Below are 27,155 nucleotides of genomic sequence, written 5' to 3' on the forward strand. Positions count from 1 at the left end.
TTCGTACCACATATTGCATTTGTAATTCAGGTTCAATTCAAAATTTATATATATATATATATATATACTATTAAGTAGCAATGGGGGGAAACAAACATTTTCATAAATATATTAAGCTCTTTTATGTGTAATGTGTGTCCAAAAAAATCACGTTTTCAACATTAAGAATAGAAGCAAAAAGACTGATCATTTGAAGATTTAAGTACAAAACTTCATTCTTTCAGGAATAAAATCTTTTTTTTTAGTATATGTTCCATTATATATATATATATACATCATATTGTCTTTATGTATTAAAATAAATAAAACTTAAAAATTTTATCTATTTTAATATTAGCGCTCGTATCATTGAGTTTTATACAAAAAATATTGTATTTATCTGTACTTTCATAAAAGGCGCTAACCGTAATGAATACAAAATTATATAAAGTTAATAACTTAAATCTATATATTTTCGCATTGTGATATTATATAAAATATGAATATATCTGAAATTCTGCAGATAAAGACACTGCATAATTTTTCTCATGTCATGTCTTATTCCTCAAAACGCATTTTGTCGCGTATTTCTCGCAGTCATTGTATTCCCTCAATCTAGCTTTATTATCTTCGTATTCCTTACTATCCAGGTTAACGCAAGCGCATCTAGACGATGAGCCCTGCGCGCCTGCAGTCTCGAACAATTATTCTTGGTACACCCGTCCAGTCTCTTTCAATCCCACCGCTGTTAAACAGAAAGGAATCATAATTGCACGTTAGAAAATGTATTCATCATATATCTCTAATTTTTCTTTGAAGTTAAATCTGCTAATATGAATAATCGTTGAATGATTTCCTACCTTCTTTCAGTACACCAGAACACAGTACCAGTATCCCGATTCCATTCTATATTACAAAGTGGAAACATCCTTTCCTGTTTCTCCTCCATTGCTTTCTCCCTTTTAGCAAGCAACAGCTTTTCTTGTACCTTGTGAAATTCTGCGGTTGGGCTACCATCTCGATTATAGTATCTACCGTATAATTTTCCTGAAGAAAATACGAAATATTTTAGAAAGCGTCACATGCGAGCTGATCCATCTCGTACATCATCCACAGATCACACAAAAACATAAAATGTTTCTTTTGCAGTAAAAATTAGAATAGAAGTGTACCTTTTCCTTATCCTTGCTGAGCAGATCGACAAGATAACACAAAATTATTTTGGCTTTTAGGATAAAGTTCTGAGATGGATCAACTGCTTCTACGTGTCCCATGGCAGTTTATTAAGTAATTGTACCTTTGTAGATGTAGTTAGCGTTATAAAATTGTAGCCAATCGTCCAATGACTTGACTTGTCGCTGCGATAAACTTGATATGTCGTCCGTTAAACCTTGATCGTCAAATTCTCCAGTAATAAATGCCAAGGAAGCATCACGGCCTACAAATAAACAAATAAATTATACATATATATATTTTGACACATGTCTAACTGTCTTTTGGCATCTTTATTAGATTCTTTAATCTAATTACCAGTGAAGGCGTGATAAGTTCCTCCAGGTCCGTAATGCTTTTCCCCTTTCGTTACATCAAAGACTTGGCCCAAGATTGCGAGATACAAGCCGTTCTCCAGATTCGTATATCGCTTCAATTCGTTCGTAGTGAACACCTTTGGCCCGCCAGAATTTTCATTTAATCCGAAATATATCGTGTCAGCTATGTTTAAATGTTCTTTCCGTCAATAAGTGGGACTTAATCTCCTCGATAAAGCCGCGCGAATATAAGAAGTACACGATTATCAATAACAGCGACAGCCAAAGGTATCTGGAGATCATGATAATGTTGTTTACAAACGCTCGGAGATCTCGGATCCCAGCATAGGTGGATCACGTGAATTTCTGTTCTGTGAATATTTGTAAACATATTTCGGATTTACTAGGTTTATTCCTTTTGCACCTGAACTCGGCAATCGTTACGGATGATACGTGAGGGGGATGTTTGTTGCGGAAGAACACTGATGTTTGCCGCTTGGTCATTTCAAATTACATTTATCACGCAGTTTCATTGTGGTTGCGATCTCGTCGCGTGTGACAGACAATCTTCTCCTCACATTTCGCCGTTTTTCGCGATCCGTTGAACCCTGAAACGGACATCGAGCGTAACGTCGAGTCGAAATTCCAAATCCGTTGTGAGTGTCGTGACCGCGTGACAGCGTCCATCGATCAGCGTGGTTGTCGGTCGTAAGTACGCGCGTTTCCCTAAACGCGATAAAACTGTGTAAGCTGATTGTGTACATATACAAAATAATAAGCCATCGATGCGCTGTTTCTCGATTTTGAACGCTCACGTGTCTCAAGCTAACTCGGTAACTACAAATTTTTTTTAGCCGTATTGTCCTCGGTAAAGAGGCAGGAGCCAATGACAAAGAAGGAAGGAAGAAACTAGTTTTAGATCGCGTAGATCCTGAAAATAGTCGGCCCGAGCTCGTGCGGAGAATTACAAGGTAAATATGGCGGTATAATTCCTGGGAAGTTTAACGCGTGGTTCTTTTCGTCATATTTACGTTCGATCCCGACGACGATAGTTTATCAAGTGTTCCTTGGATAAATCCAAGCCAAATAAAAAAGAAGACATGCTCGCTTTGATTTCCCAAATCTCAATAATTATCCCGAATCATACTGCCCGTAAATAAAAGGTGTGTTCGCGGAACGCGCTGTTAACGCTATTGCATCGTTCTATTTATCTTTATTGCTCATTAGATGTAAAACATAGACACAGAATGACGCAATAGCACTAACAGCGGCGCTGCTCCACAAACGCATTCCAAAAGACGATCGTAAAATCGAGGAATTGTAGTTAATCTCTAATATTCGTCACGCGTGAAATGTAAAGTAAGCAGCAGAAAGTTCTTCGTGATAGCGTCTTTCTTATGCGTATATGCAAAATTAATAATATATTCAGTTGCAAAGTATAAATTATAAATTATTGCGATAAATATGTAAGTTGTTAGATGTGTTTCTCGTTTTTTATTTACCTTTTAAAACATCGAAAATATATCATTTTATGAAAACTTGTGAAATATTGAATGATCAGATAATTGAATTACGAGTCGTTTTAGACTAGTGCAAAACTAAGGGGCCTATTCTGTAAACGTTAACATCATTACGTTAAACGTTCACAGAATATGTAGTCTCTTATATATTTTAAGTCCATTTTTATTAATATAGATGAATTTTGATCTGGGTTTAACTTTCTTTTTACTTTTTTCTAATTTTAAGCATCGATATTGTGCATCAAATATATTTCTCATTACATTACAACTGTTACAAGCATATAAAAAAAGGTGCAATAAACGCTATTGAATTTAATAATTATCCAAATAAATTCACGTAAAAGAATACAAAGGAATTGGTCAACCAAACTTTCTAATGTAAAAAATGTTACGTTGCCACGTTCGGTGCATAATATATAACAATAAACAATATATTACATAATGGTTCAGCGTAATAAAGATAAGAGTTGTCAATTTTTGTCCGTTGTGATTGTTTTTTCGAGCCTTCAGATTTCGGGGTGGCGTACGTTTATTTTACCGAGATCTTTGGTCTGTGATCGATTGATTCGTTTTTGACATAAATATTTGTCGTTTATCAAAATCTCTGTGTAATCTCACAGATCTTGGCTTTTGTAGTTTTTTAGCGTAAAATGGAATGTAATCTATCTCTCGGCCATGCAAAGGTGATGTAAAGAAATATGAATGTTTTCGCCGTTCAGTTTGCAGCAAAACAAGCTATGGCGAAGAATGCGCACAAGTCTGAGAAGGCAGTACCCTGTTGTTCAGCAGTGGAACATCCTGAATTAATCACATTGTCAGAAGAACGTCGTAATTTAATCTCAGTGGCCAATAAGGTTTTCGGAGAGGGCAAATGGAGTCATACTGTTGTCAAACAAATATTAGGTATATCTGTCGTCAGCTGCATAAATTCTTATAAGTATTAATAGTCAGGTGTATAAAAATGAGTTCGCAAATTTTTACAGACTTAAGGGGGTCATCCCGTGTGATGACCGTTTTTTTAAGGTTTTTTCGCATTTTTTTGCGGCGAAATGAAAAAATACAGAGCTTCTAAATTTTTACTATATATTTATTACATCTAAAACTATATGTGTAAATTTTTTTATTTGAAAATATAGCGTCGATGGCGAGTTACATCACTGGAATGGCACCCATGTAAAAAAAAAGCAGACAAACGGTGTCCACGATTCCGGCAGACTGGTTTATCTGAAATAAAAAAGCCAAATTGCATTTTAATCTATAGATAAATGGCTATCGCGGGAACTAGGATTATTTGAAAATATTAAAAATTCAATTTTTTGCATGCTTTTAAAAATTATAACTCAAAATAACATGATTTTTTGCGACTATTTTTTTATGCGGACAGAAAACGGTTCAATATTTTTTAAAAATTCTAGTTCCCGCGATAGCCACACATGTGCTGAATCTACCATTCAAATTTTATTTAAATCCATTGAACCGTTTTCGAGAAATCATGGACACCAGTTTAAAAAATACAGTTTTGAGAAAAACGCGTTTGAAAGCGCCGAGCGCTCAACTGCGTGCTTAAACACCTTACCTTCTCACTGCTGTAACTTTTCAATGACTTCGAATTTCGGAAAATTACTTTGCCAGTATATTCTATGCATGCTCTAGATTAGATTTATGCAAAAAAAAAATCGATTTTTTGAAGCCGTCACACGGGATGACCCCCTTAATTTCCAACGGTGCAATTGTCGACGACGAATATTTCGACGATGTTATCAATCAAACATTAGGTATATCTGCGTCATGCTGAATAAATTACTTTAAATATGATTAGTCAGGTCTATATAAATAAGAAATAAACTGGCGAATTTTTGTTGCAGAATTCAACAATGTAGATTCCGACGAAGTAGATTCCAATGATGAAGATGAGATAAATGCTCGAAATAAATACCGTATTATATGCGTCAGTTACATCAGGCTCCAGCTTGAGAATGGAAACTGTTACGAAAACGATGGTTTTTACATTGCAAAGAAATCTACAGGAGGCTTGGCGCAACGTAGCGCCAGGATTGTATGCGTTTGTCACTTGGAAACAATATGTAGTGTATTCTATTTTGGTTGAATAATTAAGACATTTTTGTTTGCGCAGGGTTCTGCTGTAAGTGTCTTAAAAAAAGTTCTCCTGTCGTTTGGAGACAAAGTAGAAAGAGAGCTGCAACAGCTGCAAAGACAGATTAGTTCTGAACGAGGTAACTATAATGCAAATAGATGTAATACAGTTATTGGGGTACGCCAGATTTCAGAAAAATTAAATGTTTTAGTCAACACGTTTGGTACTGCAGAACCGATGGATTTAACAATAAATTTTCACGATTTAATCTCAGTGGCCAATAAAGTTTTTGGAGAGGGCAAGTGGAATCATACTGTAGTCCGCCAAATCTTGAGTATATCTGTCATCAGCTGTATAAATTCTTACAAGTTTTAATAAGTCTATAAAAATAAGCTCGCGAATTTGTTGCAGATTGCTACGAAACACATGACGATATTTCAATTGACGAGGATGATCGAATGAAATACTGTGTTGGCTGCGTCAGTTACGTTAAGATCCAGCTCGAGAATGGAAACTTTCACGAGGATATTGGTTATATCAACGCAGACAAATTTACAGAAGGCTTGTCGATACAAACAGTTAGAATTGTATGTCAGTTATTTTGGAAGAATAAGCAGTGCATTTTATAGTTTGACTGAATGATTAAGGGGGGAAATCACTGTGACGGCCGGAAAAAAATGATTCATGAATTTTTTTCCACGAGAAATAATAAATTTAATCAAATTGGTCAGTCATTTCTTTAAAATACATATATTAAATATATTGTAAAAAAAATCATTGAAAAATATTAATATTTGCGCCTTCAGCGTGTGGTGCCGTGTACATCCGTAAAAAAAGCTGGGCGATTGCATATTTCGGTCAATTTTTATCTGAATGACTTGGAACAGAATGTTTATAACAAAATTGTATTTAGTTAAGCGTACAACTTTTTTGATTGGACAATTAGTTTTTGGATAACAATTTAAAGAGTGGCAAAATTTTTGTCTAAATCTCGAATTTTTTTTAGAACTGCGCCATTTCATTAAAAATGAATATTTCAAAAAATCCGTACGCTTAACTGATGACAATTTTGTTATAAACATTCTGTTCAAATTTCAAGTCATTCGGATAAAAATTGACCGAGATATGCGATCGCCCAGCTTTTTTACGGGTATACACGGCACGCTGAAGGCACAATTATTAATATTTTTTAATGTTTTTTTTACAATTTATTTAATATATGTGCTTTAAAGAGAAATAACAAACCAATTTGATTAAATTTATTATTTCTCGCAAAAAAATTCATGAAAATAGCATTTTTTTTCCGGCCGTCACAATGATTTCCCCCCTTAAGACATTTTTGTTTGCACAGGGCTCCGCTATAAATGCTTTATTTAGAGTGCTCCTGTCGTTTGGAGACAAAGTGGAAAGAGAGCTGAAATTACGAAAACAGATTGGTTCTGAACAAGGTAACTATAATACAAAGAGATCTGATATAGTTATTGGGTAAGCAGATTTCAGAAAAATTAAATGTTTTAGTCAACACGTTCACTGCCGCAGAACCGATGGATGTAGCAATGAATTTTCATTATTTAATCTCAATGGCCAATAAAGTTTTTGGAGAGGGCAAGTGGAATCATACTGTGGTTAACCAAACCTTAGGTATATATCTGTCATTAGCTGAAGAAATTTTCATAAGTGTTCATAATAGTCAGGTCCATAAAAATGAGCTCGTGAATTTGTTATAGATTTCATTGACACGTATGACATAAATTATGCTGCTATAGAGAGACATGATCAAGATAAATGTCGTATTGGCTGCGTCAGTTTCGTTAAGGTTCAGCTTGAGAATGGAAACTTCCACGAGGATGTTGGTTATTTCAACGCAGAGGAACTTACAAGAGGCTTATCGATATATAACGCTAGAATTGTACGTGACAGTCACTTAAAAAGAAAATAAGCAGCATGCGTTTTATATTTGGGTTGAACAATTGAGGCATTTTTGTTTGTGCAGGGTTCTGCTGTAAATGCCTTAAAAAGAGTTCTTCTGTCGTTTGGAGACAAAGTGGAAAGAGAGTTGCAACATCTACAAAGGCAGATTAGTTCTGATCAAGGTAACTATGTACAAAGAGAAGTGTGTTACAGTCATTGGATAAGCAGATTTCAAAAAAATCAAATGCTTTAGTGCTGCATGTTTGCTACCACAGAACCCATGGATTTAACAGCGGATTTTCCTGATTTAATCTGTACGGCTAATAAAGTTTTTGGAGAGGGCAAATGGAATCATACTGTAGTCAGCCAAAACTTAGGTATATCTGTCATTAACTGAATAAATTCTCATAAGTGTTAATAGGCAAGTCTGTAAAAATAAGCTTGCGGATGTTTGTTATAGATTTCAATAGAGGCATGAATTGGCAAGGTGCCATACATATTTCACACGGATATTGTACTGGCTGCGTCAGTTTTGTTAAGATCCAGCTTGAGAATGGCAACTTTCACGAGGATATTGGTTATATCAACGCAGACGAATTTACAAAAGACTTGTCGATACAAAACGCTAGAATTGTATGCGTCTGTTACTTGAAAAGAAAATAAGCAGTATGTTTTATATTTGGGTTGAACGATTAAGGCATTTTTGTTTGTGTAGGGTTCTGCTGTAAATGCCTTAAAAAGAGTTCTTCTGTCGTTTGGAGACAAAGTGGAAAGAGAGTTGCAGCAGCTACGAAGACAGAGTAGTTCTGATCAAGGTAACTATGTGCAAAGAGATGTGATACAGTCATTGCATGGGTAAGCAAATTTCAGAAAAATAAAATGTTTCAGTCAACATGTTTGCTACCGCAGAATCGACGGATTTAGCAACAAATTTTCTTGATTTAATCTCCGTGGCGAATAAAGTTTTTGGAAAGGGCAAATGGAATCATACTGTAGTCAGCCAAACCTTAGGTACATTTGTTATTAGCTGAAGAAATCCTCATAAGCGCGCATAGTTTAATCTGAAACTAAGCTCGTGAATTTGTTCTAGATTTCATTAGCAATTATGACAAAAATTATGGTATATTTACCCAAGGTAAATATCGCGCTGGCTGTGTCAGTTCAGTTAAGGTCCAGCTTGAGAATGGAAACTTTCATGAGGATATTGGTTATTATAACGCAGAGGAATTAACACAAGGCTTGTCAATACAAAACGCCAGAATTGTATGCGCCTCTCACTTGGAAATAATAACCAGTGTATTCTATATTTTGGTTGAACAATTAAGGCATTTTTGTTTGTGCAGGATTCTGCTGTAAATGCCTTAAAAAGAGTTCTTCTGTCGTTTGGAGACAAAGTGGAAAGAGAGTTGCAACAGCTACGAAGACAGATTAGTTCTGATCAAGGTAACTATGTACAAAGAGACTGAAAAAGATGTGTTACAGTCATTGGGTATAAACAGATTTCAAAAAAATTAAGTGCTTTAGTCGGCATGTTTGCTACCACAGAACCGATGGATTTAGCAGCGGATTTTCCTGATTTAATCTCTGCGGCCAATAAAGTTTTTGGAGAGGGCAAATGGAATCATACTGTGATCAGTCAAACCTTAGGTACATCTGTCATTAACTGAATAAATTCTCATAAGTGTGAATAGTCAGGTCTATAAAAATAAACTCGCGAATTTATAGATTTCGAGGACGCGAACTACGATGCTTCTAATGATCCACGTGTATATCATACTGGCTGCGTCAGTTTTGTTAAGGTCCAGCTTGAAAATGGAAACTTTCACGAGGATGTTGGTTATTTCATTGCAGAGGAACCTACAAGAGGCTTGTCGATACAAAACGCCAGAATTGTATGCGCCTCTCACTTGGAAATAATAACCAGTGTATTCTATATTTTGGTTGAACAATTAAGGCATTTTTGTTTGTGCAGGGTTCTGCTATAAATGCCTTAAAAAGAGTTCTTCTATCGTTTGGAGACAAAGTGGAAAGAGAGTTGCAACAGCTACGGAGACAGATTAGTTCTGATCAAGGTAACTATGTACAAAGAGATGTGTTACAGTCATTGGGTAAGCAGATTTCAAAAAAATAAAGTGCTTCAGTCAGTATGTTTGCTACCGCAGAACCGATGGATTTAGCAGCCGATTTTCCTGATTTAATCTCTGCGGCCAATAAAGTTTTTGGAGAGGGCAAATGGAATCATACTGTGATCAGCCAAACCTTAGGTACATCTGTCATTAACTGAATAAATTCTCATAAGTGTGAATAGTCACTATAAAAATAAACTCGCGAATTTGTTACAGATTTCGATAATCACATAAATTACGCTGGTAGAGAACGTGAATATTGTGCTGGCTGCGTCAGTTTTGTTAAGGTCCAGCTTGAGAATGGAAACTTTCACGAGGATGTTGGTTATTTCAACGCAAAGGAACCTACAAGAAACTTGACGATGTATAACGCCAGAATTGTAAGCGTCACTTGAAAACAATAAGCAGTGTATTTTATATTTTGGTTTAACAATTCAGACATTTTTGTTTGCGCAGGGTTCTGCTGTAAATGCTTTAAGAAGAGTTCTCCTGTCGTTCGGAGAGAAAATTGAAAAAGAGCTGCAAAAACGTGTTATTCCTAAACAAGTTAGCGACATAAAAAGAAATGCGACACAGTCATTGGGTAAGTAGATTTCAGAAAAATTGAATTTTAAAAGACGCGATTAGTGTCTCGCGCCAAGTCTAAACGCAGCAAGACACTGACTTTGTATTTATATGCGTGCCAAGGGAGTTGAGATACCCTTAGATTATCGAATTTCAGTAACGGCTGAATTTGTTTAGTTTCCGGCTCATTTGATAGAGTGGATTTGAGTTACATAATAAAAGTGTTTTTATTTTTCGTCTACGTGTCCTGCGGGCAGAGATATTACGATGCAAAGTCTAAAATGTATATAAATTTTACATTAAGACACGTCACCCCTAAGAAAATCCAATACAATGCGGCTCTCGCAAGCGCGTTTTCTCTCTAGCGGTGCATTGAAAGAAATTGTTGACAATGGACATTGTCACCAACGTCTCTATATCAACGTTTCTATATGTTAACTGATGTTGAAGGCTGATGGCAGAGAACGTTTCCGCCCTAAAGGAAAAATTATGTGATCGACCCCCTGATTTCTTTTTTCCTTCACTATGTTCCCTATCACTTTTCTGTTTTCCCTACATCGCTCTTTGTAGAAAAAGTATCTCAGTTAACATATTTCTGCCCTTCGTTCTTGGCTTTAACTTTCCAATGGGAATGCTCTATTATATAAGGAGCGAAACGAGGGAACGTGTGCGAGGGAGCGAAAAACAATTTTAACATTTTAAAATTATGAAATGTTGAACAGCCTTTATTATTTACCTAAACATTTTTCTTATGGAAATTAATATCATTTATGTTGCAATGCATAATTATTTTATATGTTGATTGAATGTATTAAAACAATTTTGTACAACAGTTTTTCAATATATGATTGTTTTTCATACTGGCTTGTGTACTCGGTGACTTTACATTTTTTTAAGAAGATAATTTTTTAATAATTTTAGTTGACACGTTTGTTACCGCAGAACCGATGGATTTAATAGCGGAACTTCCTGATTTAATCTCAGCGGCTAATAAGGTTTTTGGTGAGGGCAACTGGCGTCATACTGTTGTCGAACAAACATTTGGTATATCTATCATTAGCTGAAAAACTTTTCATAAATATAGTTAGGTATATAAAAATAAGCTCGCGAATTTGTTATAGCTAACAATTATGATGCTCGAGGAGAATATCACACTGATTGCGTCAGTTACGTTAAGGTCCAGCTTAAGAATGAAAATTTTCACGTGGATGTTGGTTGTTGTATCACAAAGGAACCTACACGAGACTTGGCAATACTTAATGCCAAAATTGTATGCGTCAATCACTTGAAAAAATAAACAGTGTATTTTATATTTTAATTGAACTATTGGGGCTTTTTGTTTGCGTAGGGTTCAGCTGTAAATGCCTTGAAAAGAGTTCTCATGTCCTTTGGAGAACAATTTGAAAGAGAGCTGCAACAGCTGCAGAGACAGATTAGTCCTGAACACACTGACGACGTGCAAATAGATGTGGCATAATCATTGGATAAGCAGATTTCAAAAAAATCAAAGGTAACACATTTTTCAGGTAACACATTCGGTTCTGCAATGTGGTTCGGAAATCAATAATAACGAACGTTTTAAAGTATTTGATGTGAGGCATGTTAACGAGTATTTACCACTTCGATTTGTTTCTATCAATAAACTTGCTTGAAACGATAATTCAAATCTGTTAATTACAGTGTTAATTACAATGTTAATTACGGTTTGTAGGAAATAAGTACGGAAGTATGAGTTTATCCTGTGGACAATTTTCAAAAAAAGCTTCCCTTAAAATATTTTATGTTTAATTTTTCTCTTAATTCAATTGTTCAATACTTTAGAAGAATCTGCCTTTTCTTTTAATGATTTTATATGATATATGTTTGTTTACAATATAAATGAAGTGTATTAAGCATATTTTAAAGAAATTGATTTTAAAGAAAACTTACTGTAATTCTAAATAGTTTTAAGAACTTAAAGAAATTACAAATATTTGAAGATTGAGTTATTGCAGTTTTATTATAAATGTTGTCTATCTTTAAATCGTTCTCAGCTTCTCCGTTATAATGAAACTTTTAATGCATAAGCAATATTTAATTATATATATAGGTAACTCTCAAATAACACGATTAATTGGTTTCGTGTTGTTGAAAACTGTGCAGTTCAAGACGCAAGATCTGTATGAAATTGGGCATTTAGTTTTAAGGGATTATTTAAAAAAGATTTTAAAAAATAGCCTAACGTTATTACATATTTTTAGTCCTATAAAAAAGACGTTAATCGAAGAGATAGTGTAAATAAATTATTTTTTACTTTGGCTGTTCGAGACGCGTGCAATTCAAGTATCGAAGTATGTTATTCGTAGGTCACCCTATATTTAGATCCTACTCTCGTATCCATCGTGAACGCGCGCGCGCGATACAATTATTGAGACTAATCCATTGTCATCTGTAAAGGAGTTTCAAGATTTGTTGAGTCCTCGCCAAATAAAACAAATTTTATAAGTGAATAAAAGTCGAAACCAGGTAACATTGAAAATTTGTTAGTCGTTATTAAATTTTTCCTGCGCAAGAATGTGTTTTATTTTTAAACCCTGACTGTCTTAATCCTTTGGAGTATTATCTAGAAATTCTAGAAGCGAAATGCTATGGAGAGAAAGAAGAAACGAATGGAAAAACAGATGGAATTTAGAAGACGTATGATGGAAAAGGAGAGACTGATTAATATCCAACGGTGATAACAAGCCTATTAATCCTCCGTGTGCATGTGTGGGTCTACGGCGTTCTAACCGAAATTATATCTGCTCGTAACTGTAAAACTTGCAAGCCTGCCAGAAAACATTAAAAAAACAATGTTTATCAAGATGACTATAAATTCGTCAACTACAATGTAGATAGATGTTTTGTGAATTTTTTCAGATTTTTTAAAGTACTTTAAGATAGGGAAAAATAGCGTCGAACATGAGAGACTTACGTATGCACTGGGAAGGTACCGAAAAAACGTATGCACACGGAGGTTTGAGATATTGTAGGTTGTAAATCTAGTATATTATGCATAGAATTATCGTAGAAATGTCATTATGCACAAAAGTTGTCTCTGCTTACAATTAGTGGGGCGATTTCTTCGATTCATCGATCTGCAATACAACTGGAAAGTCAGTTTTTTTACAATAGAAATAAATTATTTATTTATTAAAAAAACTTACAATAAAAAAATAAGATTTGCTGGCATGATCAAACAGCAAACAGCTAAACGGCGAAAAACTGACGGCAAAATTATGCATGGTATAATACGATGGTAAATTGGTACAGCATAAATATTGAGCAAGAATTGCCATTATACGCATATAGCTCGATATCACATAAAGGTAAATGACACACCTCATTTATCTTTATTCTTACTTCATTTATTTTTAAATATGGTATACTTAAGAATATAATAATACTAGAATATTTTCTGAACATTAAATTACGTGGATTTTCTTCAAGAAGAACGAAATTGTTTAATGAGAATAAAGTCGAGGTCTAAAGAACTACATAAAATAAAGATAAATATCGATATATTAATAGTCTGAATGCCATAAGCATTATAGGTATAGCGGCGCGCGTCAAGTATCACTTCCATACCTTATATCAACATTATCAAGAGATACAGTATAGTGTCTCGCGCCTAGTGTACATACATGTGTAGCGCGAGCCGTATTGTCCTCTGACAAGAGGCAGGAGCCAAAACAAATAAAGAAGAAGAATGTGTAGCGCGAGACCGCCGTGACTCTTTTACGCGAACGCACGAGTTTCCAAGATTTTGAGATCTTTATCATAACGCGCATTCGTCAGGATACCTAGACCGCATTCGAGGAGCGACGCAGCCCTAACGGGATGAAAGTACAGCATACGTACGTTGATAGCTTCATAGTCGCGCGGTAGAACGAGTATGTCGTAAGATCATAATATTATGACAGATCCAATTAAACCGACCAAAAGTGTTACGAATGAAAAATAATATTAGCTCTCAGTGAGATACCTACGCGGAGACAGTGAAGTTCGCGGACCACGGAGCTTCAACTCTGTCTTCCAGCTCGCATCAGCATCAGAATTAAATAAATAATTAGACATCAATTTCAGTTAATATAATTAATTATAGTAATATATTAATTACAATAATTTTTTTTCTTCTACTCCTGTGTTATTACACGCATAGTTTAGGTGATCGGTGAAAGTAATTAACATTATGTCTACAACCTAATAAATCAGAACCTAAAAAGAGAAGAAAGCGGTCTGAAAAATCATCTAAGGATTTCGGGCGAAGAAAGAAGAGAGAAGGTAATAATTTGTTTGACAAACTTAACGTGTTTGCTCCGATCGGATGAGTGATTAAATAATATATCGAGTCTGTCAAATAATTAGAAATATATAATAAGTTTTTATCTATTAAATTGAGATCATTTTATTGAACTCAAACCAGCCAAGACCCGTTTTTCAGATTTTCGTCCCGCTTTCTGTCAGCTTTCTGGATCGCTTCCTCCGGTTCAACGCTGCCAGGAAACTCACATTCGATCGGCTCGAGCGCTTTATCACGATCGATAAGCGGCGCACATACATGTATGTTTGACGTTTGAGCCTACAAATCTTGTTTGTACCAGCTGATACTACGGTAGCACCGGCAGGTCCGGGCGACGGTGAATGACGTCTAGAGGCAGGAGGACGATGGTCACGCTTGGCTAACCAAGACAATCGGGATCAACGGTCAGTCGCGCGCCGGCGTGTATCCTTGTTGCACCGGGAGTCGTGCACCCGCGACTTTCCTCGTGCTTTCTATCATCCGTGCGCCTCGCGTCATTTCGCTCTTCGCCGACACGGCATTTAAGTGGTCTGTCCCATCGCGTCCCAGTTTGGAGATTGTGATCTATCTGGTGCGATTGGTTCTCGTTATTAATAAATTGACGTGTTTTGTTTATTTCAACGCGCGCGACTGCAACTCTATTTCGCGCAACTCTCGTTTTATTGTTGTTTGTTGTAAAATCAATTTGGAGTTTACGACACATAATATGGTTACGTGAAAAATTAGTGAGACGCAACGCGGAGAGTTTTTTCTGCTTTGGGATAAAATTTGTAAACACTGTACGAATATGTGATTTCCCAAAGAATCTGCTTAATTAGATTAAATAATAACTTCGCATTTTGTGATAGATAGCGATATTTAGAGAAAAAAAATAAGGAAGAAGTTCAAGATCATGGAGAGTGTTTCTATATCTGCTGAAATATATGATGAGGAACAATAATGTCCAACTTCGTCCAAAGAAACAGTTTCTCGGCTCTTCCTTAATTTCTTTTCCTCAGCAAAAACCAATAATGCAATTTAAAGAAACGGTCTTTGTGTTTCTTAATTTCTATTTCTGAATGTACGAACTGTTTCAGGTCTTTAAAAATCAAGCTCAGTAAAATTTAGAAAATTGCCACTATAAATACGTCCTGTTCGAGGCACGACCTTCGCGATATATCTTCGTACGGAGACATCACGAAGAAAGGCAGCATCAGATAGGCGCCGATAAGAATTCAATCTGTCCCGATCAGTATAGTTGCTTAACGCACACTCCAGGATAGAATGAACGACGGCGAGCATTATGCGCAACTTACCGCGGCTCGTGTTTATCCTGTTCACCGGTACGGTGACTGCGATTTTCTGCATGCTGTTACTGTCCTCGGGTTTTCTTGCCGCCGACAAAAGGCCTTCCGTATCGCGGAAAGAACAGATGTCCATAAGAGAGGAAAAAGAAGAAAATGGAAAATCCGTTTTTGCTCCTGCACTACTGGCGCAACAGCAGTTCGCAAGGACGGTACATTTGGATGCGCACCTCCTGGGGAGAGGTTTCACCGACGAGCAGGTAAAATGTCGCATCACCTTGTATTCAGTCCTTTATCCTTTTCGGACCAAATTTATAATGCCGAATGTTCCGTCTTAAATATACGAAAAATAGATTAACGATAACGATCAATTTCTATTGTTTGAAGCTTTTTACCACAATTCTTTAGAACATTACGTAAAAAAAGCACTATATGTGGAATCTACATCGATATAGAATAGAATTGCGCAAAAAGGGTCGACAATGATATAAATTTTATTCGCCACGGGAAATTTAAATAAAACGTGCGATTATTGTAGGAACGCGTGTTATGTTAACCGTTATTATTACTTTCGAGACGTGTCCGTATTAATTGTTTTGGTGGACATTCGATCGAACTCAAGGTTAGAGTGGTCGTTAATTGAGACACGCTATAGTGAGCAAGACAATCCGAGTAATAGTAACGGTTAAATAGACGTGGCGCACGTTCGCAAATTTTTTTTTCGAAATACTTCTCTTGCAATAAATCGTTCCTTTCATTAATTAAACATCTAACAATTAAATAAAAGTCATCGTTTTTATTTTTTTGACTATCTTTCACATTCTGCCGACCCTATTATTTATTCTTTATGCACTGTATAAGGAAAAAAACCTGGATAAGTTTTCTCCTTGGATAAGCTGCGACGCGTTTTCCTCAGGTAGGGAGTATGTCTCCCCTCGGGAAATGGTTATTGGCGCCGAAAGGGAGTCCACCTCCGCGGTTAAACGCCGCCAATAAAACCTATTTGATCCTGATTTGGAAGCACGGGCAGTTCCTAGAACGCAGACACCTCAGACGTTTCACTTCCACCAAGTCAGCAAATTCTAAATTCTCTAACGCTTTTTTTTTTTAACAAGTATAACTCTAAATATATAAGGATACTCAAAGTAATACGCGAGGTAATATACGAGAGCCGGTATGAGGGCATGAATATTCATGCGATGTAATATTTATATACGTATATTCACGTGCTAATTTAATTTATACGTATATTCGTAGTGCTAATTTCGACCGTTACTTATTAAATCCTCTACAACGTGATATCAACTATTTTATCTTTTCTCTTTATCTATTCTTATCTTATTAGTGGGCACTTTATTTATACAACAGCACACATTTAGCTTGAAATCTATTTTATAAAGATAAATTCGTTCTATCGGTAGGAAACCATATCGGCCTTTAGCCGAAGAAAATATAGTATCGATAAAAAGACGATTTACACATCGACAGAAAATTTACGTAGAATCGCCGCGTTTTAGGTTTTCACCGTGGGACCAATGTTCAGTACGGAATTGTATGCTGAGTTACGACGAAAAGGATCTGCATCGAGCGGACGCCGTGGTGTTCCATTTGCATTTCACGAGGAGTCCGTCCGAGTTGCCAGCGAGAAGCCGTACGGATCAACGGTGGATCTTTCTCACGGACGAGTCACCCTTCCACACGTTTTTGCACGGCCATCAGAGACTGTCCAGCTACGACGGTCTGTTCAACTGGTCCATGTCCTACCGGATGGACAGCGATGTGCCGGTTCCCTACGGAAGAACGATACGAGGCAACTTTTCGACCGAACGTTATTGGAACGCTGTCGTGAGAACCTCCAAGACCAAACTGGTCGCCATAATGGGCAGCAACTGCGGCGGCCGTAACGGACGGTGGTCTTACGTGAGAGCGCTCAAGTCGTCGCTCCGCGGCGACCTGGACATCTTCGGCAGATGCCTGGACGGCAACAGAACCGTCTGTCCGGGTCATTTCGATCGGGACTGCGCCGCCCTGGGCGCGTACAAGTTCTATCTGTCGCTCGAGAACTCCAATTGCCGGGAGTACCTGACGGAGAAGGTGTTCTGGAACGCGTATCGCAAGTTTGCGGTCCCGATAATAATGGGAGCGTCGCGGCAGGACTGCCGGCGACTGTTGCCGCCGCACTCCTACCTTCACGCGGACGATTTCGCGAACGCGAAGGCGCTCGCCGACTACCTCGGATATCTGGACCGCGACGACGTGCGTTACCTCGGGTATCACGAGTGGCGCGATCGCTACCAGGTGATAAACGAGCACGGCTACTTCGGCAGCGTCTCCAAGCACTACTGTCGCATATGCGAGGCATTGCATTACAATCCCACGAAGCCGAAGGTCTACGCGAGGCTCGAACGCTTTTGGAGCAAGGAGAGGGACTGCGCTCCAGCGAGCGCTTAAAGTTTCCTGCGTTTATCTAGTCTTCGTAAAATGTAGATGAATTAACATAGATGAACCTTTCATCGGTGACTTTACGGATGGCGTCGGTTTAACGTTGAACCGTCTTTTAAAAGCATTTTAAAGTTATAGAGATTGCAGAGAAAAAGACAAAATAATTATTATTGTAAGACGATATAATAATTATTATATTGCCTCTCGTTATTCTTAATAACGATGAAGAAAAATGCATTTTTTAAAAATAATCAAATACATATTAAAGAAATTTAAAACAGCTACAAGTTATAAAACTGTTAAACCTTCGCCGAGATGGGAGCTTTATTTTTGTTCTATTTTCAATTAATTATGAACCTTTAAATTAGGTAACATTATTTCAATAAGACTTATTTAACATATGCACTATTTAATATTTAATAAACGCAATAAATGTTGCAATATGTAGTTAATAATTGACACATTGTCCATTATACAAAATGCGTGTAGTATGTCCGATGAAAATGCTCGCATGCGTAATACCTAGATTCATACTTGCCGCCTGAAACGGAAGTTCTGAGAAGCTTCGAGTTCGATATGATATCTTTTCGATTTTACCCGCGTGCTGCACCGAAGGAAATCCGCATTTTACCGAAGCTCGCGGGGAATCTTTTTAGATCGATGCGAAATACATCCAGAAAGATCTCCCCTTTCATTCACGCGGCGTTCATTCAAAAAAACGAGGCGTTCGTTGATCTCCTCTCTCTCTCTCTCGAGGGTTCTTCCGCGTCAAGTCTCGGCCGAGATTTCGAGAAATCGCCGTCCGCCGCGTTCACGATCGAGGAGAAAGATCAAAGATGAGTGGAGACGAGACGAGTCAGACGAGCCGTGATTAGGGAAAAACGAAAGAAGCGACGAGGGAAAGAAAGGAGAGAACGGGGACTCGTGGTGCCGCGCGAGAGACGATGATGACGCGTCTCGACGTCGTCACCGCGGGGCGAGAGGGGGACGCGGTGCACGAGGGGCGGAAGTAGAGGAGCGATGAGCGATAGACGGCGACTCCGTACGTTCGTACGTTGCAAATGGCAGATGGTGCGCGATATACCTGGGGTACAGAGCCGTCGCATTTCGCTTGGCGTCGCGTCTCGTCGTGATTGTCTCTTTATCGGCGTGTAAGTCGCGGACAGGAGCCCATCCCATCCCGTAGCCGCCCCGACGCGTCGCGCCGTCCACGTAGGGTCACGTCAGATCGGGTTCCGCCGATCTTAGCAAGGGGCGAGAAAGCGGCCGGCGAGCTGAGCGGGCGAAAACGCCTTCGGCCTTTTCGCGGGACGACGGAATTTCACGGCACCGGGAACGGGACGACCCTGGGCGGGGGAAGGCGAACGATGGCGAGGCTGGTGAACGTTTGGCGGGACGACGATCCGGTGGAGCTGGCGAGCAAGCAAATGCCGCTGATCGTCGACGAGAACCTGACGGTGAGCGCGCGCGCGCACTCGCGCCCGAACGCCCGCGCACACGCGACGCCGATTTGCCCCGACACCGTCGTCGACCGGCGCGAGTCCTGGAATTCCCAGACGACGAGGACGACGGCGACGTCGTCGCTTCGCGTTAACGGAGCGTCCGTGCTCCTCGCTGGATCGGCCCTTAAAAAACACCTACAACTCGGAAGTCGGAGGCGGGGAGAGAGAAAAAAAAAATGAAGCGAAAACGTTGAATCGCGATTCTGGAGCTCGCCGAGTCGTCTGTCACAACTGTCACGAGCAATCGACGATCGTGACAGTCGATTGTCCAACGTGGAGCGGACGCGCCGTTAACCCAATGATTTATTCTCGTAGCATACCTGCGTCGTACGCGCACTGCGCACACAGACACATTGGGTCTGTTTTCTATTGCTGAATTGCTGGCTGCACTAGTTAAAGAGTTTATCTTTTTTCCTTTCGATGTGGAGTAGAAATAGAAAAGATGAACTCTGAACTAGGGCAGCCAGGTTCAGCAATAGAAAACAGACCCATTTTTCTTATTTCTGTAATTCGATTGTCTCTAACTCGATTGTCAACCTTTTTAGGCAAGGGAGACGAGAGAAGTAGCATTATTGCTTATTGCAGATTATTTTTGTTATCGTTGGAATATTCTTAGCCCCGGCGGAGCGTCGAGCGAGAATGTCTTCGAACCGAATGTGATTTATTATTACTCGATACTACGATTTATACCGTGATACTTATCTGTCATTGCGTTCTTTTAGATGATTATGGACATAAGTGATTTGGGAGCTATCTGTGATAATCCCTTGGTCAACGGTAAACAACTAGAAGAGTTCACCAAGAAATTTGCTTTGCTCACTACGGAGGAGATCAAAACGTCCTTCGAAGTTACTTGCAAGCATATAATTGACATTTTGAACGAGGCAGAACCATGCGTCGGTTGCCGAAGAAGGTGATTATCTCTTTTATTAGACTAATTGGATGCAGTTGAAAAACAATGAGAAACCAACTCCAAAACCTTACTTTTCCGCTAGAGCAAATTTCGCGAAACATTAGAAACAAAATTCTGTACAAACGTAATCTCAAATATAATGACCGAGCTACAAATCCTTCTCGAATACAATTCCATGTGTTATACACATTTTCAGAAAATCTGTCCACGTAATGTATTAGGACAAAATAGAAGCACTTCAATGGCACTTGGTTCCCTATTGCACTGTATTCAATTGGAAATAATTTTTTATTAGAATGATATATATCATTGGTAATATCATTAAGTGATTGTAAAATATTTTGTGTTCAGCGTCGAAAGATTGTTCTATGATCTAATGAAGTCGGGGCATCCTGCATTGGATCCACTGGTTATCACGTCCAATGGTATGCTGTCTATAAAAGATGACGTTTTGAAATCGCCTCAACAGCTCTGTACACTATTGCACGGACATAGGTATAGATATACAGGACGCGAGAATGTTACCCTAAGACAGGCGTGTAAAAGAATTATCATTATTTCCATCTCCGCAGCACTAGGTTAAATAATTTAATGGAAAAACAACAAAGAAATAGAAAATCTCAGCGATGCGTACTGCATACCTTGGAGATCCAGCGGTTGCCGCCGATATGGAACTCTTGGAGGGAAGTGTGGGATTGCATGGAGCTACCATGCCGGCAGGAATTGACTTTAATAGAGACGGATACGCTTGACGAAGCTTTAGATACTTATCTACGTAAACATAGGTATGTAGCTTCACGTAGATTTATTCCGTAATTCTTTCATAACGCGATTGTGATTGTCAGGTTTTGCGCCGAATGCCGTAACAAGGTATTATTGGCATCGTCTCTTCTGACACGAGAACCCGAACCTACGAAAGAAAAAGGTTACGTAGCAATTTTATATTCTGGAATTAAGCGTTGCATAGCCGATCATCACGTTCATCTGCCACCCATCACGGAATACATGACTACTCTTCTTGGTCGCGCGCAACCGTGGGCGCTTATAGGAAGGTACTGATTTTTTCAAGATTATATAGAATATATTTCAAGAATATATATAGAAATACATTCTCCGGAATATAGTGTCTTGGAAGAAGTAATGAGAGAGATATTTCCGAATTTCAGGGAGCGCCATGCGAAAACGCTGGAAATTGCTCAAGAAGAAGTACTTACGTGCTTAGGTATATGTATCGCGGAACGATTGCACAGAATACATCGACGAATGAAGGAGGAGGAGACTGTGTGCAAAGTATTGGCCGCTGTTGCGGTGGACGCGTTGTCTAGAAATTTTCGGGTAACAGATTTTGTACAATAATATGCTCTGTTTAGTGTGATATTAGAAAATTACATTCACGCAATGGATCATTTTGCAATGAAGCTACTATTTTGTCTTGGTTAGGTGGCGGTCGAAAAGAAACAAGGTATCTCTCAGTTGGAATTATTGTACGAGGAACTCACGAGGGAAGAAATAGCGAAACAGAACAAGCGTGAAAAATTACGCCTTAAACGCAAGAAGAAGAAGGGACGTCGCAACGAAACAGAGGAGAAAGAAAACTCTTGTGATGTACGTTGTACTTGTATGCAAGACGTTTCTTCATAAACTTATTGATTTTTAATTTCTCTTTACTGGAAATAAAGTAAATTTACGTAAATGAAGTTAACGTGTTTGTGTCTACGCATGACTAAGTTGTATATTTTACCTTAGTGTTCAAATGAGAGGCAAAGTGAAACCCCTTGCACTTGTGCGGACTCAAAGCCGACGACGCAGAATATCAACCGACATAAGGTGTGAGACCTAATTTTACATACATATATGTATGCATACTGTATACTATCGCCTCTCTTTGATCTTAGTTGCAGGTCCTAGATCCAAAAAATAAAGGTCCGCCGACGTGTAAATGTCCGGATTGCTTAAACAAGTCGAAAACGCCTAGTATATCGCAGTCACGAAGTAAGACAGAATTAGCATTCCCTGTGAAAAAAGGTTCACAGAAAGTTATAATTAAAAAGGAAGTTATAGCGAAAACCTCCCAAACAAAGAAAAAACTTAATGCAAGTCAATCGAAACAGAATAGTACGACTTGCAAACAATTATCTCAGGAGGATTCATCCGATGTTTGCGAGTCGTGTAAGGTAACTACAGTTGTCAATTTCGTATAGCTATAGTGGATGTGTCGAGCTTTCTAAACTAAAACGTTTCGATTTGTTTCCTCTCTCTCCAAGGATGGTGAGAAAGTCGATGAGAATCAGTGGCATTATACCGATAACTGCAAAGATTCCGTGACTAACGAACTGGTAGATGCTTGGATAACGGAACCCAATGAAACTAAATACATGTGGATAGAGATGAAGAAACGTTTCGAAATGTCCGGGAGAAAAAACCATTCCTTAAGCGAGCAATCGTCTCAGGATTGCGGATACTCTTCCGAGCACAATATCAGCACTTCTTCTCTTCCTAGCACACCAGAGGGTTCCGAAGTTGCTTGCAACGATGAATGGTGTGACGGGGCTTGTCATGATAAACTTAATCATTCCAGTTCTAGCATCTCTTTACTGCAAGAGGGAGGTCCGACACTTACGCAAATGTTAAAGGTAAATTCGAGATAACAGAGATATATAGGGTGCTTTCTAGCAATAGAACACAGTCATTCGCTGTGTGACTAGTAGCTGGGGAACGCTGCTTAACTTTTTTACTACACTAAAGTGCAGAACAGTCATTTACATAGTTTTTTCACAAGAAGAAGAGACAAAACGACACTGTCAAAAATTGCATTTTAACTGTGTACGATTGTGTCTACTTGTGTCGTAATGATAAAGCTTTGGGTTGTACACTATGTTACACAGAGTCACCTGTGTGTATTGCTGGAAAGCACTCTAAATATTTAAGAATTTGTTTTCTCTGTAAAGAAGTTTAATATTTATGTGACAATCCTGTTTGGTCCTCAGGATTCCTATTTTTCTGACGACGATGAGAAGGAGAGTTATATTCCAGCGGAGGAAGTATTAGAATTCAAATCGAGGGTATGTCAACTCACGGAGAAGCGGCTAAAACTCCGACAAATGCTTAGAGAACGTTTTGCTATGTTGTGCAGCCATCATACACCACTTAGCATTCTTCATTAAGAATTCCTAGCTATGGTAATATGATATCTCCGTCTTTTCCCTCTTTTTTTTTTACTTTTATTTACTGTCAGTAGTGAGACACGAATATAATAGATGTATTTTGAAGGAATTGTTATCATTCGAAGTCGACCCTCTGATGTGAATAAAATGCTGAATATGTGTATACCACAGAAAGCCAAAAATATTATACAATAATATCTATTATTATCTTTACGAGCAGAAAAATTGCATCTAATAAAAAAATACCGAGGAATTAAATAGTTTCATATTCGATAGTTAAACAATAACGTCGGCTTTGAGAAAAACGCAGAACACAACGCAAATCAAGGTACTATGAAACTAGTATACGGAGCAACTTGAATATTGATGTATATTTCGAAATTGATTGTATAGATTTTTGCAATTTAAGCAAACGTAGGTATCTTGAATGAACATGCCTTGGCCGTGAAAATATGGCAGATCCGATTTTGCAGTAAATGCAAGTTGTTAAAGACAAGTTTTTCAATGATTTGAAAAGTAATGTATTTTCTTGAAAATTTTTATTTTCAAGATTGTTTGCGGCGATATGACCATGATGGATTTCGTGTCGATGTGTTGTAATAAGCAGAGGATGCGATGTAATATTGTCGGAATCTTAATATTAAAATCAATGTTGCATTCCATTATAATATATATATATACATATATTTTATTATTCCGATGTATATCCTTTTTGTGTAACTTCCATTACACGCACTGTAAAAATACTTTATGAGAAGAATTGTCGTAAATCTCATAACATATATATTGTATGTTGCATAAAAGTTATTAAAAATATTTAAGCCGCTATTCACTGGTGATCAGTTATGTATGATTCAATTCGTCACCGAATTTCTTCTCTTAGGCCTTGTTGGTTTTATACATACATATGTACATACAGGAGCAGCGTCTCCATTTTTATCAATTAAACCGAAATATCAAAGGATCCATAGATCATCTGCTTTCTAGGATTCTATGTGTTTCTCCTTGAATATTTTTTCACTTCGGTCAATGCGTTTCAAGGAATGACTAGTAATTAATTCTATTAGTGTTATGTTTTTCGTAAATTCCAAACCTGATTAATTGACATCTTTTCTCTTTTTCCTCTTGGACATTCACATCTTTAGGGAGATACACACTTTATTTTTTCCAGACTATGAGAAGATGTGATAAAATATTGTAAAACACTCTTTCATCTTCTTAAAGCGGGCTACACACATACACACACAGAGATATGTATCAATAGGTGGTATCACGATATCATTTATTGATACATATCTCTGTATGTGTAGCCCGCTTAAAAATTATAACTTTCGTCCTCCACCAATTTCGTAGATCGCCACTTTTCAAAAAGTTCATTCTTGAAATCCTTTTACAAGCATTTCAAAAAGTGAGTACGATATTCTCTCACCGAAGAGATAGGAATACACATTAAGAGGTTCTTTTCGGACTCAGTCGACGTATTGCGTGAAGCACAAGCATGCGTTCGTTCCACCGAAGCCGAACGCGTTTTTCAGGGCCGTTCGACGCGCCGTCGTCGCGTTCCACTTAACTTTCGTATGCGGCGCAAATCGCAAACGCGTCTCCATATCCAAGTTGTGCAGATTCAATGTAGGCGGTATGACGCCCTCCTTGATTGCCAGGATCGTGAAGACAGCCTCCAGATTACCGGCGGAACCCAGGAGATGACCGTGCGCCCCCTTCGTGCTCGTTACCGTCACACTTTTGCTGTGTTCGCCCATCAGCGACTCGATCGCCTTCACCTCGATCGCATCGCCCAGCGGCGTGGACGTGGCGTGTGCGTTTACATGCGTCACTTCCGAGGTCTCGATACCGGCGTCCTTCAGTGCCCGGTCCATTGCCAATAACGCACCGGTGCCGTCCTCGCTGGGCGCCGTTATGTGCGATGCATCGCCAGACAGACCGTAGCCCAACACCTCGGCGTAGATGTTTGCATCTCGGGCGAGCGCGTGGTTTAGCTCCTCCAGAACCAATATAGCGGCGCCCTCGCCCATGACGAAACCATCGCGATCGCGGTCGAAGGGCCGTGACGCCTCTCGCGGCATATCGTTTCTCGATGTGCTCAGCGCGCGTAACCGGCAGAACGCGGCGATGGCCAATGGACTGATACACGCCTCCGCCCCGCCGCATACCATCACGCTTGTCTCGCCACCGCGAATAAAGCGGAACGCATCGCCTGGAACGATTCGTTACTCTCAGTTATGGAAAAAGCGTTAATCACAGAGTGCATTATAGGAGGGTCTGTTTTCTATTGCCAAACTGGCTACACTGGTTCAGAGTTTATCTTTTTTTACTCCACATTGAATGAAAAAGAGACCTGTTTTTTTTTTAGCTGAACTTCTTGCACGATTCAATTTCTTTTTTTTTTTTTCATGATGGAGAGAAAAAGAGAAAAGGACTGTGCAAGAAGTTCAGCTGAAAAGAACAGGCCTAAAGATAAACTCTGGACTAGTGCAGCCAGTTCAACAATAAAAAACAGACTCAATGTCCATTGTTTTCACTGATCAATTACCAATAGCATCCGCGCCTGTCGCACACGCAGTTGACACCGAACGATTAGGTCCACGGAAGCCGTACTTGATGCTGATCTGACCAGCTGCCATATTCGGCAATATCCTTGGCACGAAATATGGACTGACTTTGCTGTATCCCTTTTTCAGAGCTTCATACGTCATGCACACGTCTACCAGGTCTATCATGCCGATCCCTACTGAGACCCCAGTGTCGCGCTTATCAGCTTCATCGGTTGGTTTCCATCTCGCGTCCACGAGTGCCTCCTCCGAAGCTATCAGCGCAAATGCGGTGGCGGAACACATTGTGCGTAGCTCGCTCTTCGTAAAGTGGGAGTCAATGTTGAGCTCGCGAGATGAGTTTCCTTTCGGCACCGGTGCAGCTGGTTAAATACAAATCAATTGTCATTTAATTATTTATCCACAACACAGTTTTGGGCAACAGCAATTGTAATATTAGATACCCGAGGTTGATAAATTCTGTTTACGTATAGAACAATTATATGCAAATCCCAACATAATATATCATTGTACACGTTTGCAACGATGAATGTCAGAAATTGCTCACCTACTTTACACGGTAGCTTGTCGTAGTCCGGCTCGGAGAGTCGCGTGATTCCGCACTTGGAGTCGACGAGAGCCTCCCAAGCGTTTCGCGTCCCGACTCCCAAGGGGCACACGGTCCCCATCCCGGTCACGACGACACGCCGCTTGGACCTCGCGGCGGTCGTCAACGACCGGCTAACGTGCAGAAGTGGAATGGACATCGTGATTTGTGAAAGAAATACTGCAGCCGCTCTTCAATGATTAACGCGAAATTCTATGTTTCATTGATAATAATCCGTTTGTCATGATCGTCCAAATATAAAAACCATTTACTGGGCACACCGTGAAAACAATCACGTTGAGGTTGAGGTTATGTCACTGTGTAGCGTTGTGTCTGTGTATACCGAAACGAGAACTGCGAGAAGATGAATGATGAATGATGAATGAAAAATTACAGGCGCCCTACTTTACCAACAATATATTTTGATATTTTGCAAAGTGTCTATATTTAGAATAATTAATTGTAAGAGATAAAAAAGAAATTGAAAGCCTTCTCGAGTGGAAATGCAACAAATTTATAACATTGCTGACGCTTTTTTCCGCAATTGCATACTATTTAGCTATTTTAATCTCGGGAAATAAGACAAGTTATGCGAAATGATTGGATAAGCGGTCAAGTTGTATGGTTTCATTATTGAGTAAACGGTATAA

At 38.8% G+C, this 27,155-nt stretch overlaps 5 protein-coding genes and 1 long non-coding RNA gene across 21 annotated transcripts; 3 read left to right on the forward strand and 3 right to left on the reverse strand.

Annotated features, from left to right (window-relative positions):
* Positions 1 to 36: 36 nt before the first annotated feature.
* On the reverse strand, positions 37 to 1,929 carry LOC143898338 (neuferricin). The gene is given in 6 exon segments (XM_077407733.1): positions 37 to 683; positions 685 to 724; positions 840 to 1,026; positions 1,277 to 1,417; positions 1,510 to 1,711; positions 1,713 to 1,929. Coding segments are annotated over 6 exon segments (822 nt in total). The 5' UTR covers positions 1,812 to 1,929; the 3' UTR covers positions 37 to 530.
* On the forward strand, positions 1,930 to 12,270 carry LOC143898334 (uncharacterized). Of its 12 annotated transcripts, none has more exons than XM_077407719.1 (27): positions 1,934 to 2,216; positions 2,363 to 2,479; positions 3,748 to 3,931; positions 4,894 to 5,084; positions 5,163 to 5,262; positions 5,335 to 5,457; positions 5,535 to 5,710; positions 6,475 to 6,571; positions 6,642 to 6,764; positions 6,851 to 7,032; positions 7,117 to 7,216; positions 7,310 to 7,411; positions 7,495 to 7,667; positions 7,750 to 7,849; positions 7,923 to 8,045; positions 8,125 to 8,297; positions 8,378 to 8,477; positions 8,559 to 8,681; positions 8,760 to 8,926; positions 9,007 to 9,106; positions 9,176 to 9,298; positions 9,377 to 9,540; positions 9,617 to 9,743; positions 10,646 to 10,768; positions 10,846 to 10,994; positions 11,073 to 11,234; positions 11,814 to 12,270. In XM_077407719.1, exons 3-26 carry the CDS (start codon positions 3,766 to 3,768, stop codon positions 11,199 to 11,201), a joined length of 3,234 nt encoding a protein of 1,077 aa, XP_077263845.1. In that variant the 5' UTR covers positions 1,934 to 2,216; positions 2,363 to 2,479; positions 3,748 to 3,765; the 3' UTR covers positions 11,202 to 11,234; positions 11,814 to 12,270. The 12 variants fall into 12 exon arrangements, 10 of the variants coding, with proteins under 10 accessions (XP_077263853.1, XP_077263850.1, XP_077263849.1 ...); XM_077407718.1 differs by lacking the exon at positions 11,814 to 12,270 and adding an exon at positions 11,436 to 11,788; XM_077407724.1 differs by lacking the exon at positions 11,814 to 12,270 and having other exon boundaries at positions 1,932 to 2,216; positions 10,667 to 10,768; positions 11,073 to 11,789.
* A 1,914-nt stretch (positions 12,271 to 14,184) lies between these two features.
* LOC143898385 (alpha-(1,3)-fucosyltransferase 7) lies at positions 14,185 to 18,211 on the forward strand. Of its 3 annotated transcripts, none has more exons than XM_077407831.1 (4): positions 14,185 to 14,305; positions 15,122 to 15,588; positions 16,245 to 16,399; positions 16,846 to 18,211. In XM_077407831.1, exons 2-4 carry the CDS (start codon positions 15,328 to 15,330, stop codon positions 17,777 to 17,779), a joined length of 1,350 nt encoding a protein of 449 aa, XP_077263957.1. In that variant the 5' UTR covers positions 14,185 to 14,305; positions 15,122 to 15,327; the 3' UTR covers positions 17,780 to 18,211. The 3 variants fall into 3 exon arrangements, with proteins under 3 accessions (XP_077263957.1, XP_077263956.1, XP_077263955.1); XM_077407830.1 differs by lacking the exon at positions 14,185 to 14,305 and adding an exon at positions 14,315 to 14,449; XM_077407829.1 differs by lacking the exon at positions 14,185 to 14,305 and adding an exon at positions 14,483 to 14,616.
* On the reverse strand, positions 14,495 to 16,327 carry LOC143898396 (uncharacterized). 2 transcript variants are annotated; one of them, XR_013257188.1, is made up of 3 exons: positions 16,199 to 16,327; positions 15,341 to 15,661; positions 14,495 to 14,613 (listed from the first exon to the last, which is right to left on the reverse strand). It is a non-coding gene; the product is annotated as an uncharacterized LOC143898396 (long non-coding RNA). The 2 variants fall into 2 exon arrangements; XR_013257189.1 differs by having other exon boundaries at positions 14,501 to 14,609.
* Positions 18,212 to 18,657: 446 nt separating the features above from the next.
* On the forward strand, positions 18,658 to 24,177 carry LOC143898382 (gametogenetin-binding protein 2-like). Of its 2 annotated transcripts, XM_077407823.1 has the most exons (12): positions 18,658 to 19,227; positions 19,995 to 20,185; positions 20,537 to 20,680; positions 20,758 to 20,970; positions 21,031 to 21,237; positions 21,352 to 21,520; positions 21,626 to 21,790; positions 21,932 to 22,012; positions 22,081 to 22,359; positions 22,450 to 22,818; positions 23,173 to 23,364; positions 23,456 to 24,177. In XM_077407823.1, the coding sequence occupies exons 1-11, from the start codon at positions 19,138 to 19,140 to the stop codon at positions 23,347 to 23,349; spliced, it is 2,085 nt and encodes a 694-aa protein (XP_077263949.1). In that variant the 5' UTR covers positions 18,658 to 19,137; the 3' UTR covers positions 23,350 to 23,364; positions 23,456 to 24,177. The 2 variants fall into 2 exon arrangements, with proteins under 2 accessions (XP_077263949.1, XP_077263948.1); XM_077407822.1 differs by having other exon boundaries at positions 18,660 to 19,227; positions 23,173 to 24,177.
* LOC143898387 (3-oxoacyl-[acyl-carrier-protein] synthase, mitochondrial) lies at positions 24,012 to 27,031 on the reverse strand. Its single transcript, XM_077407833.1, has 3 exons — positions 26,467 to 27,031; positions 25,901 to 26,281; positions 24,012 to 25,564 (listed from the first exon to the last, which is right to left on the reverse strand). Exons 1-3 carry the CDS (start codon positions 26,663 to 26,665, stop codon positions 24,819 to 24,821), a joined length of 1,326 nt encoding a protein of 441 aa, XP_077263959.1. The 5' UTR covers positions 26,666 to 27,031; the 3' UTR covers positions 24,012 to 24,818.
* Between the last annotated feature and the right edge of the window lie 124 nt (positions 27,032 to 27,155).

Source organism: Temnothorax americanus, unplaced genomic scaffold, assembly GCF_048541705.1.
Source record: "Temnothorax americanus isolate GAGA-0224 unplaced genomic scaffold, ASM4854170v1 Scaffold23, whole genome shotgun sequence".
NCBI classification, from domain to species: Eukaryota; Metazoa; Arthropoda; class Insecta; order Hymenoptera; family Formicidae; genus Temnothorax; species Temnothorax americanus.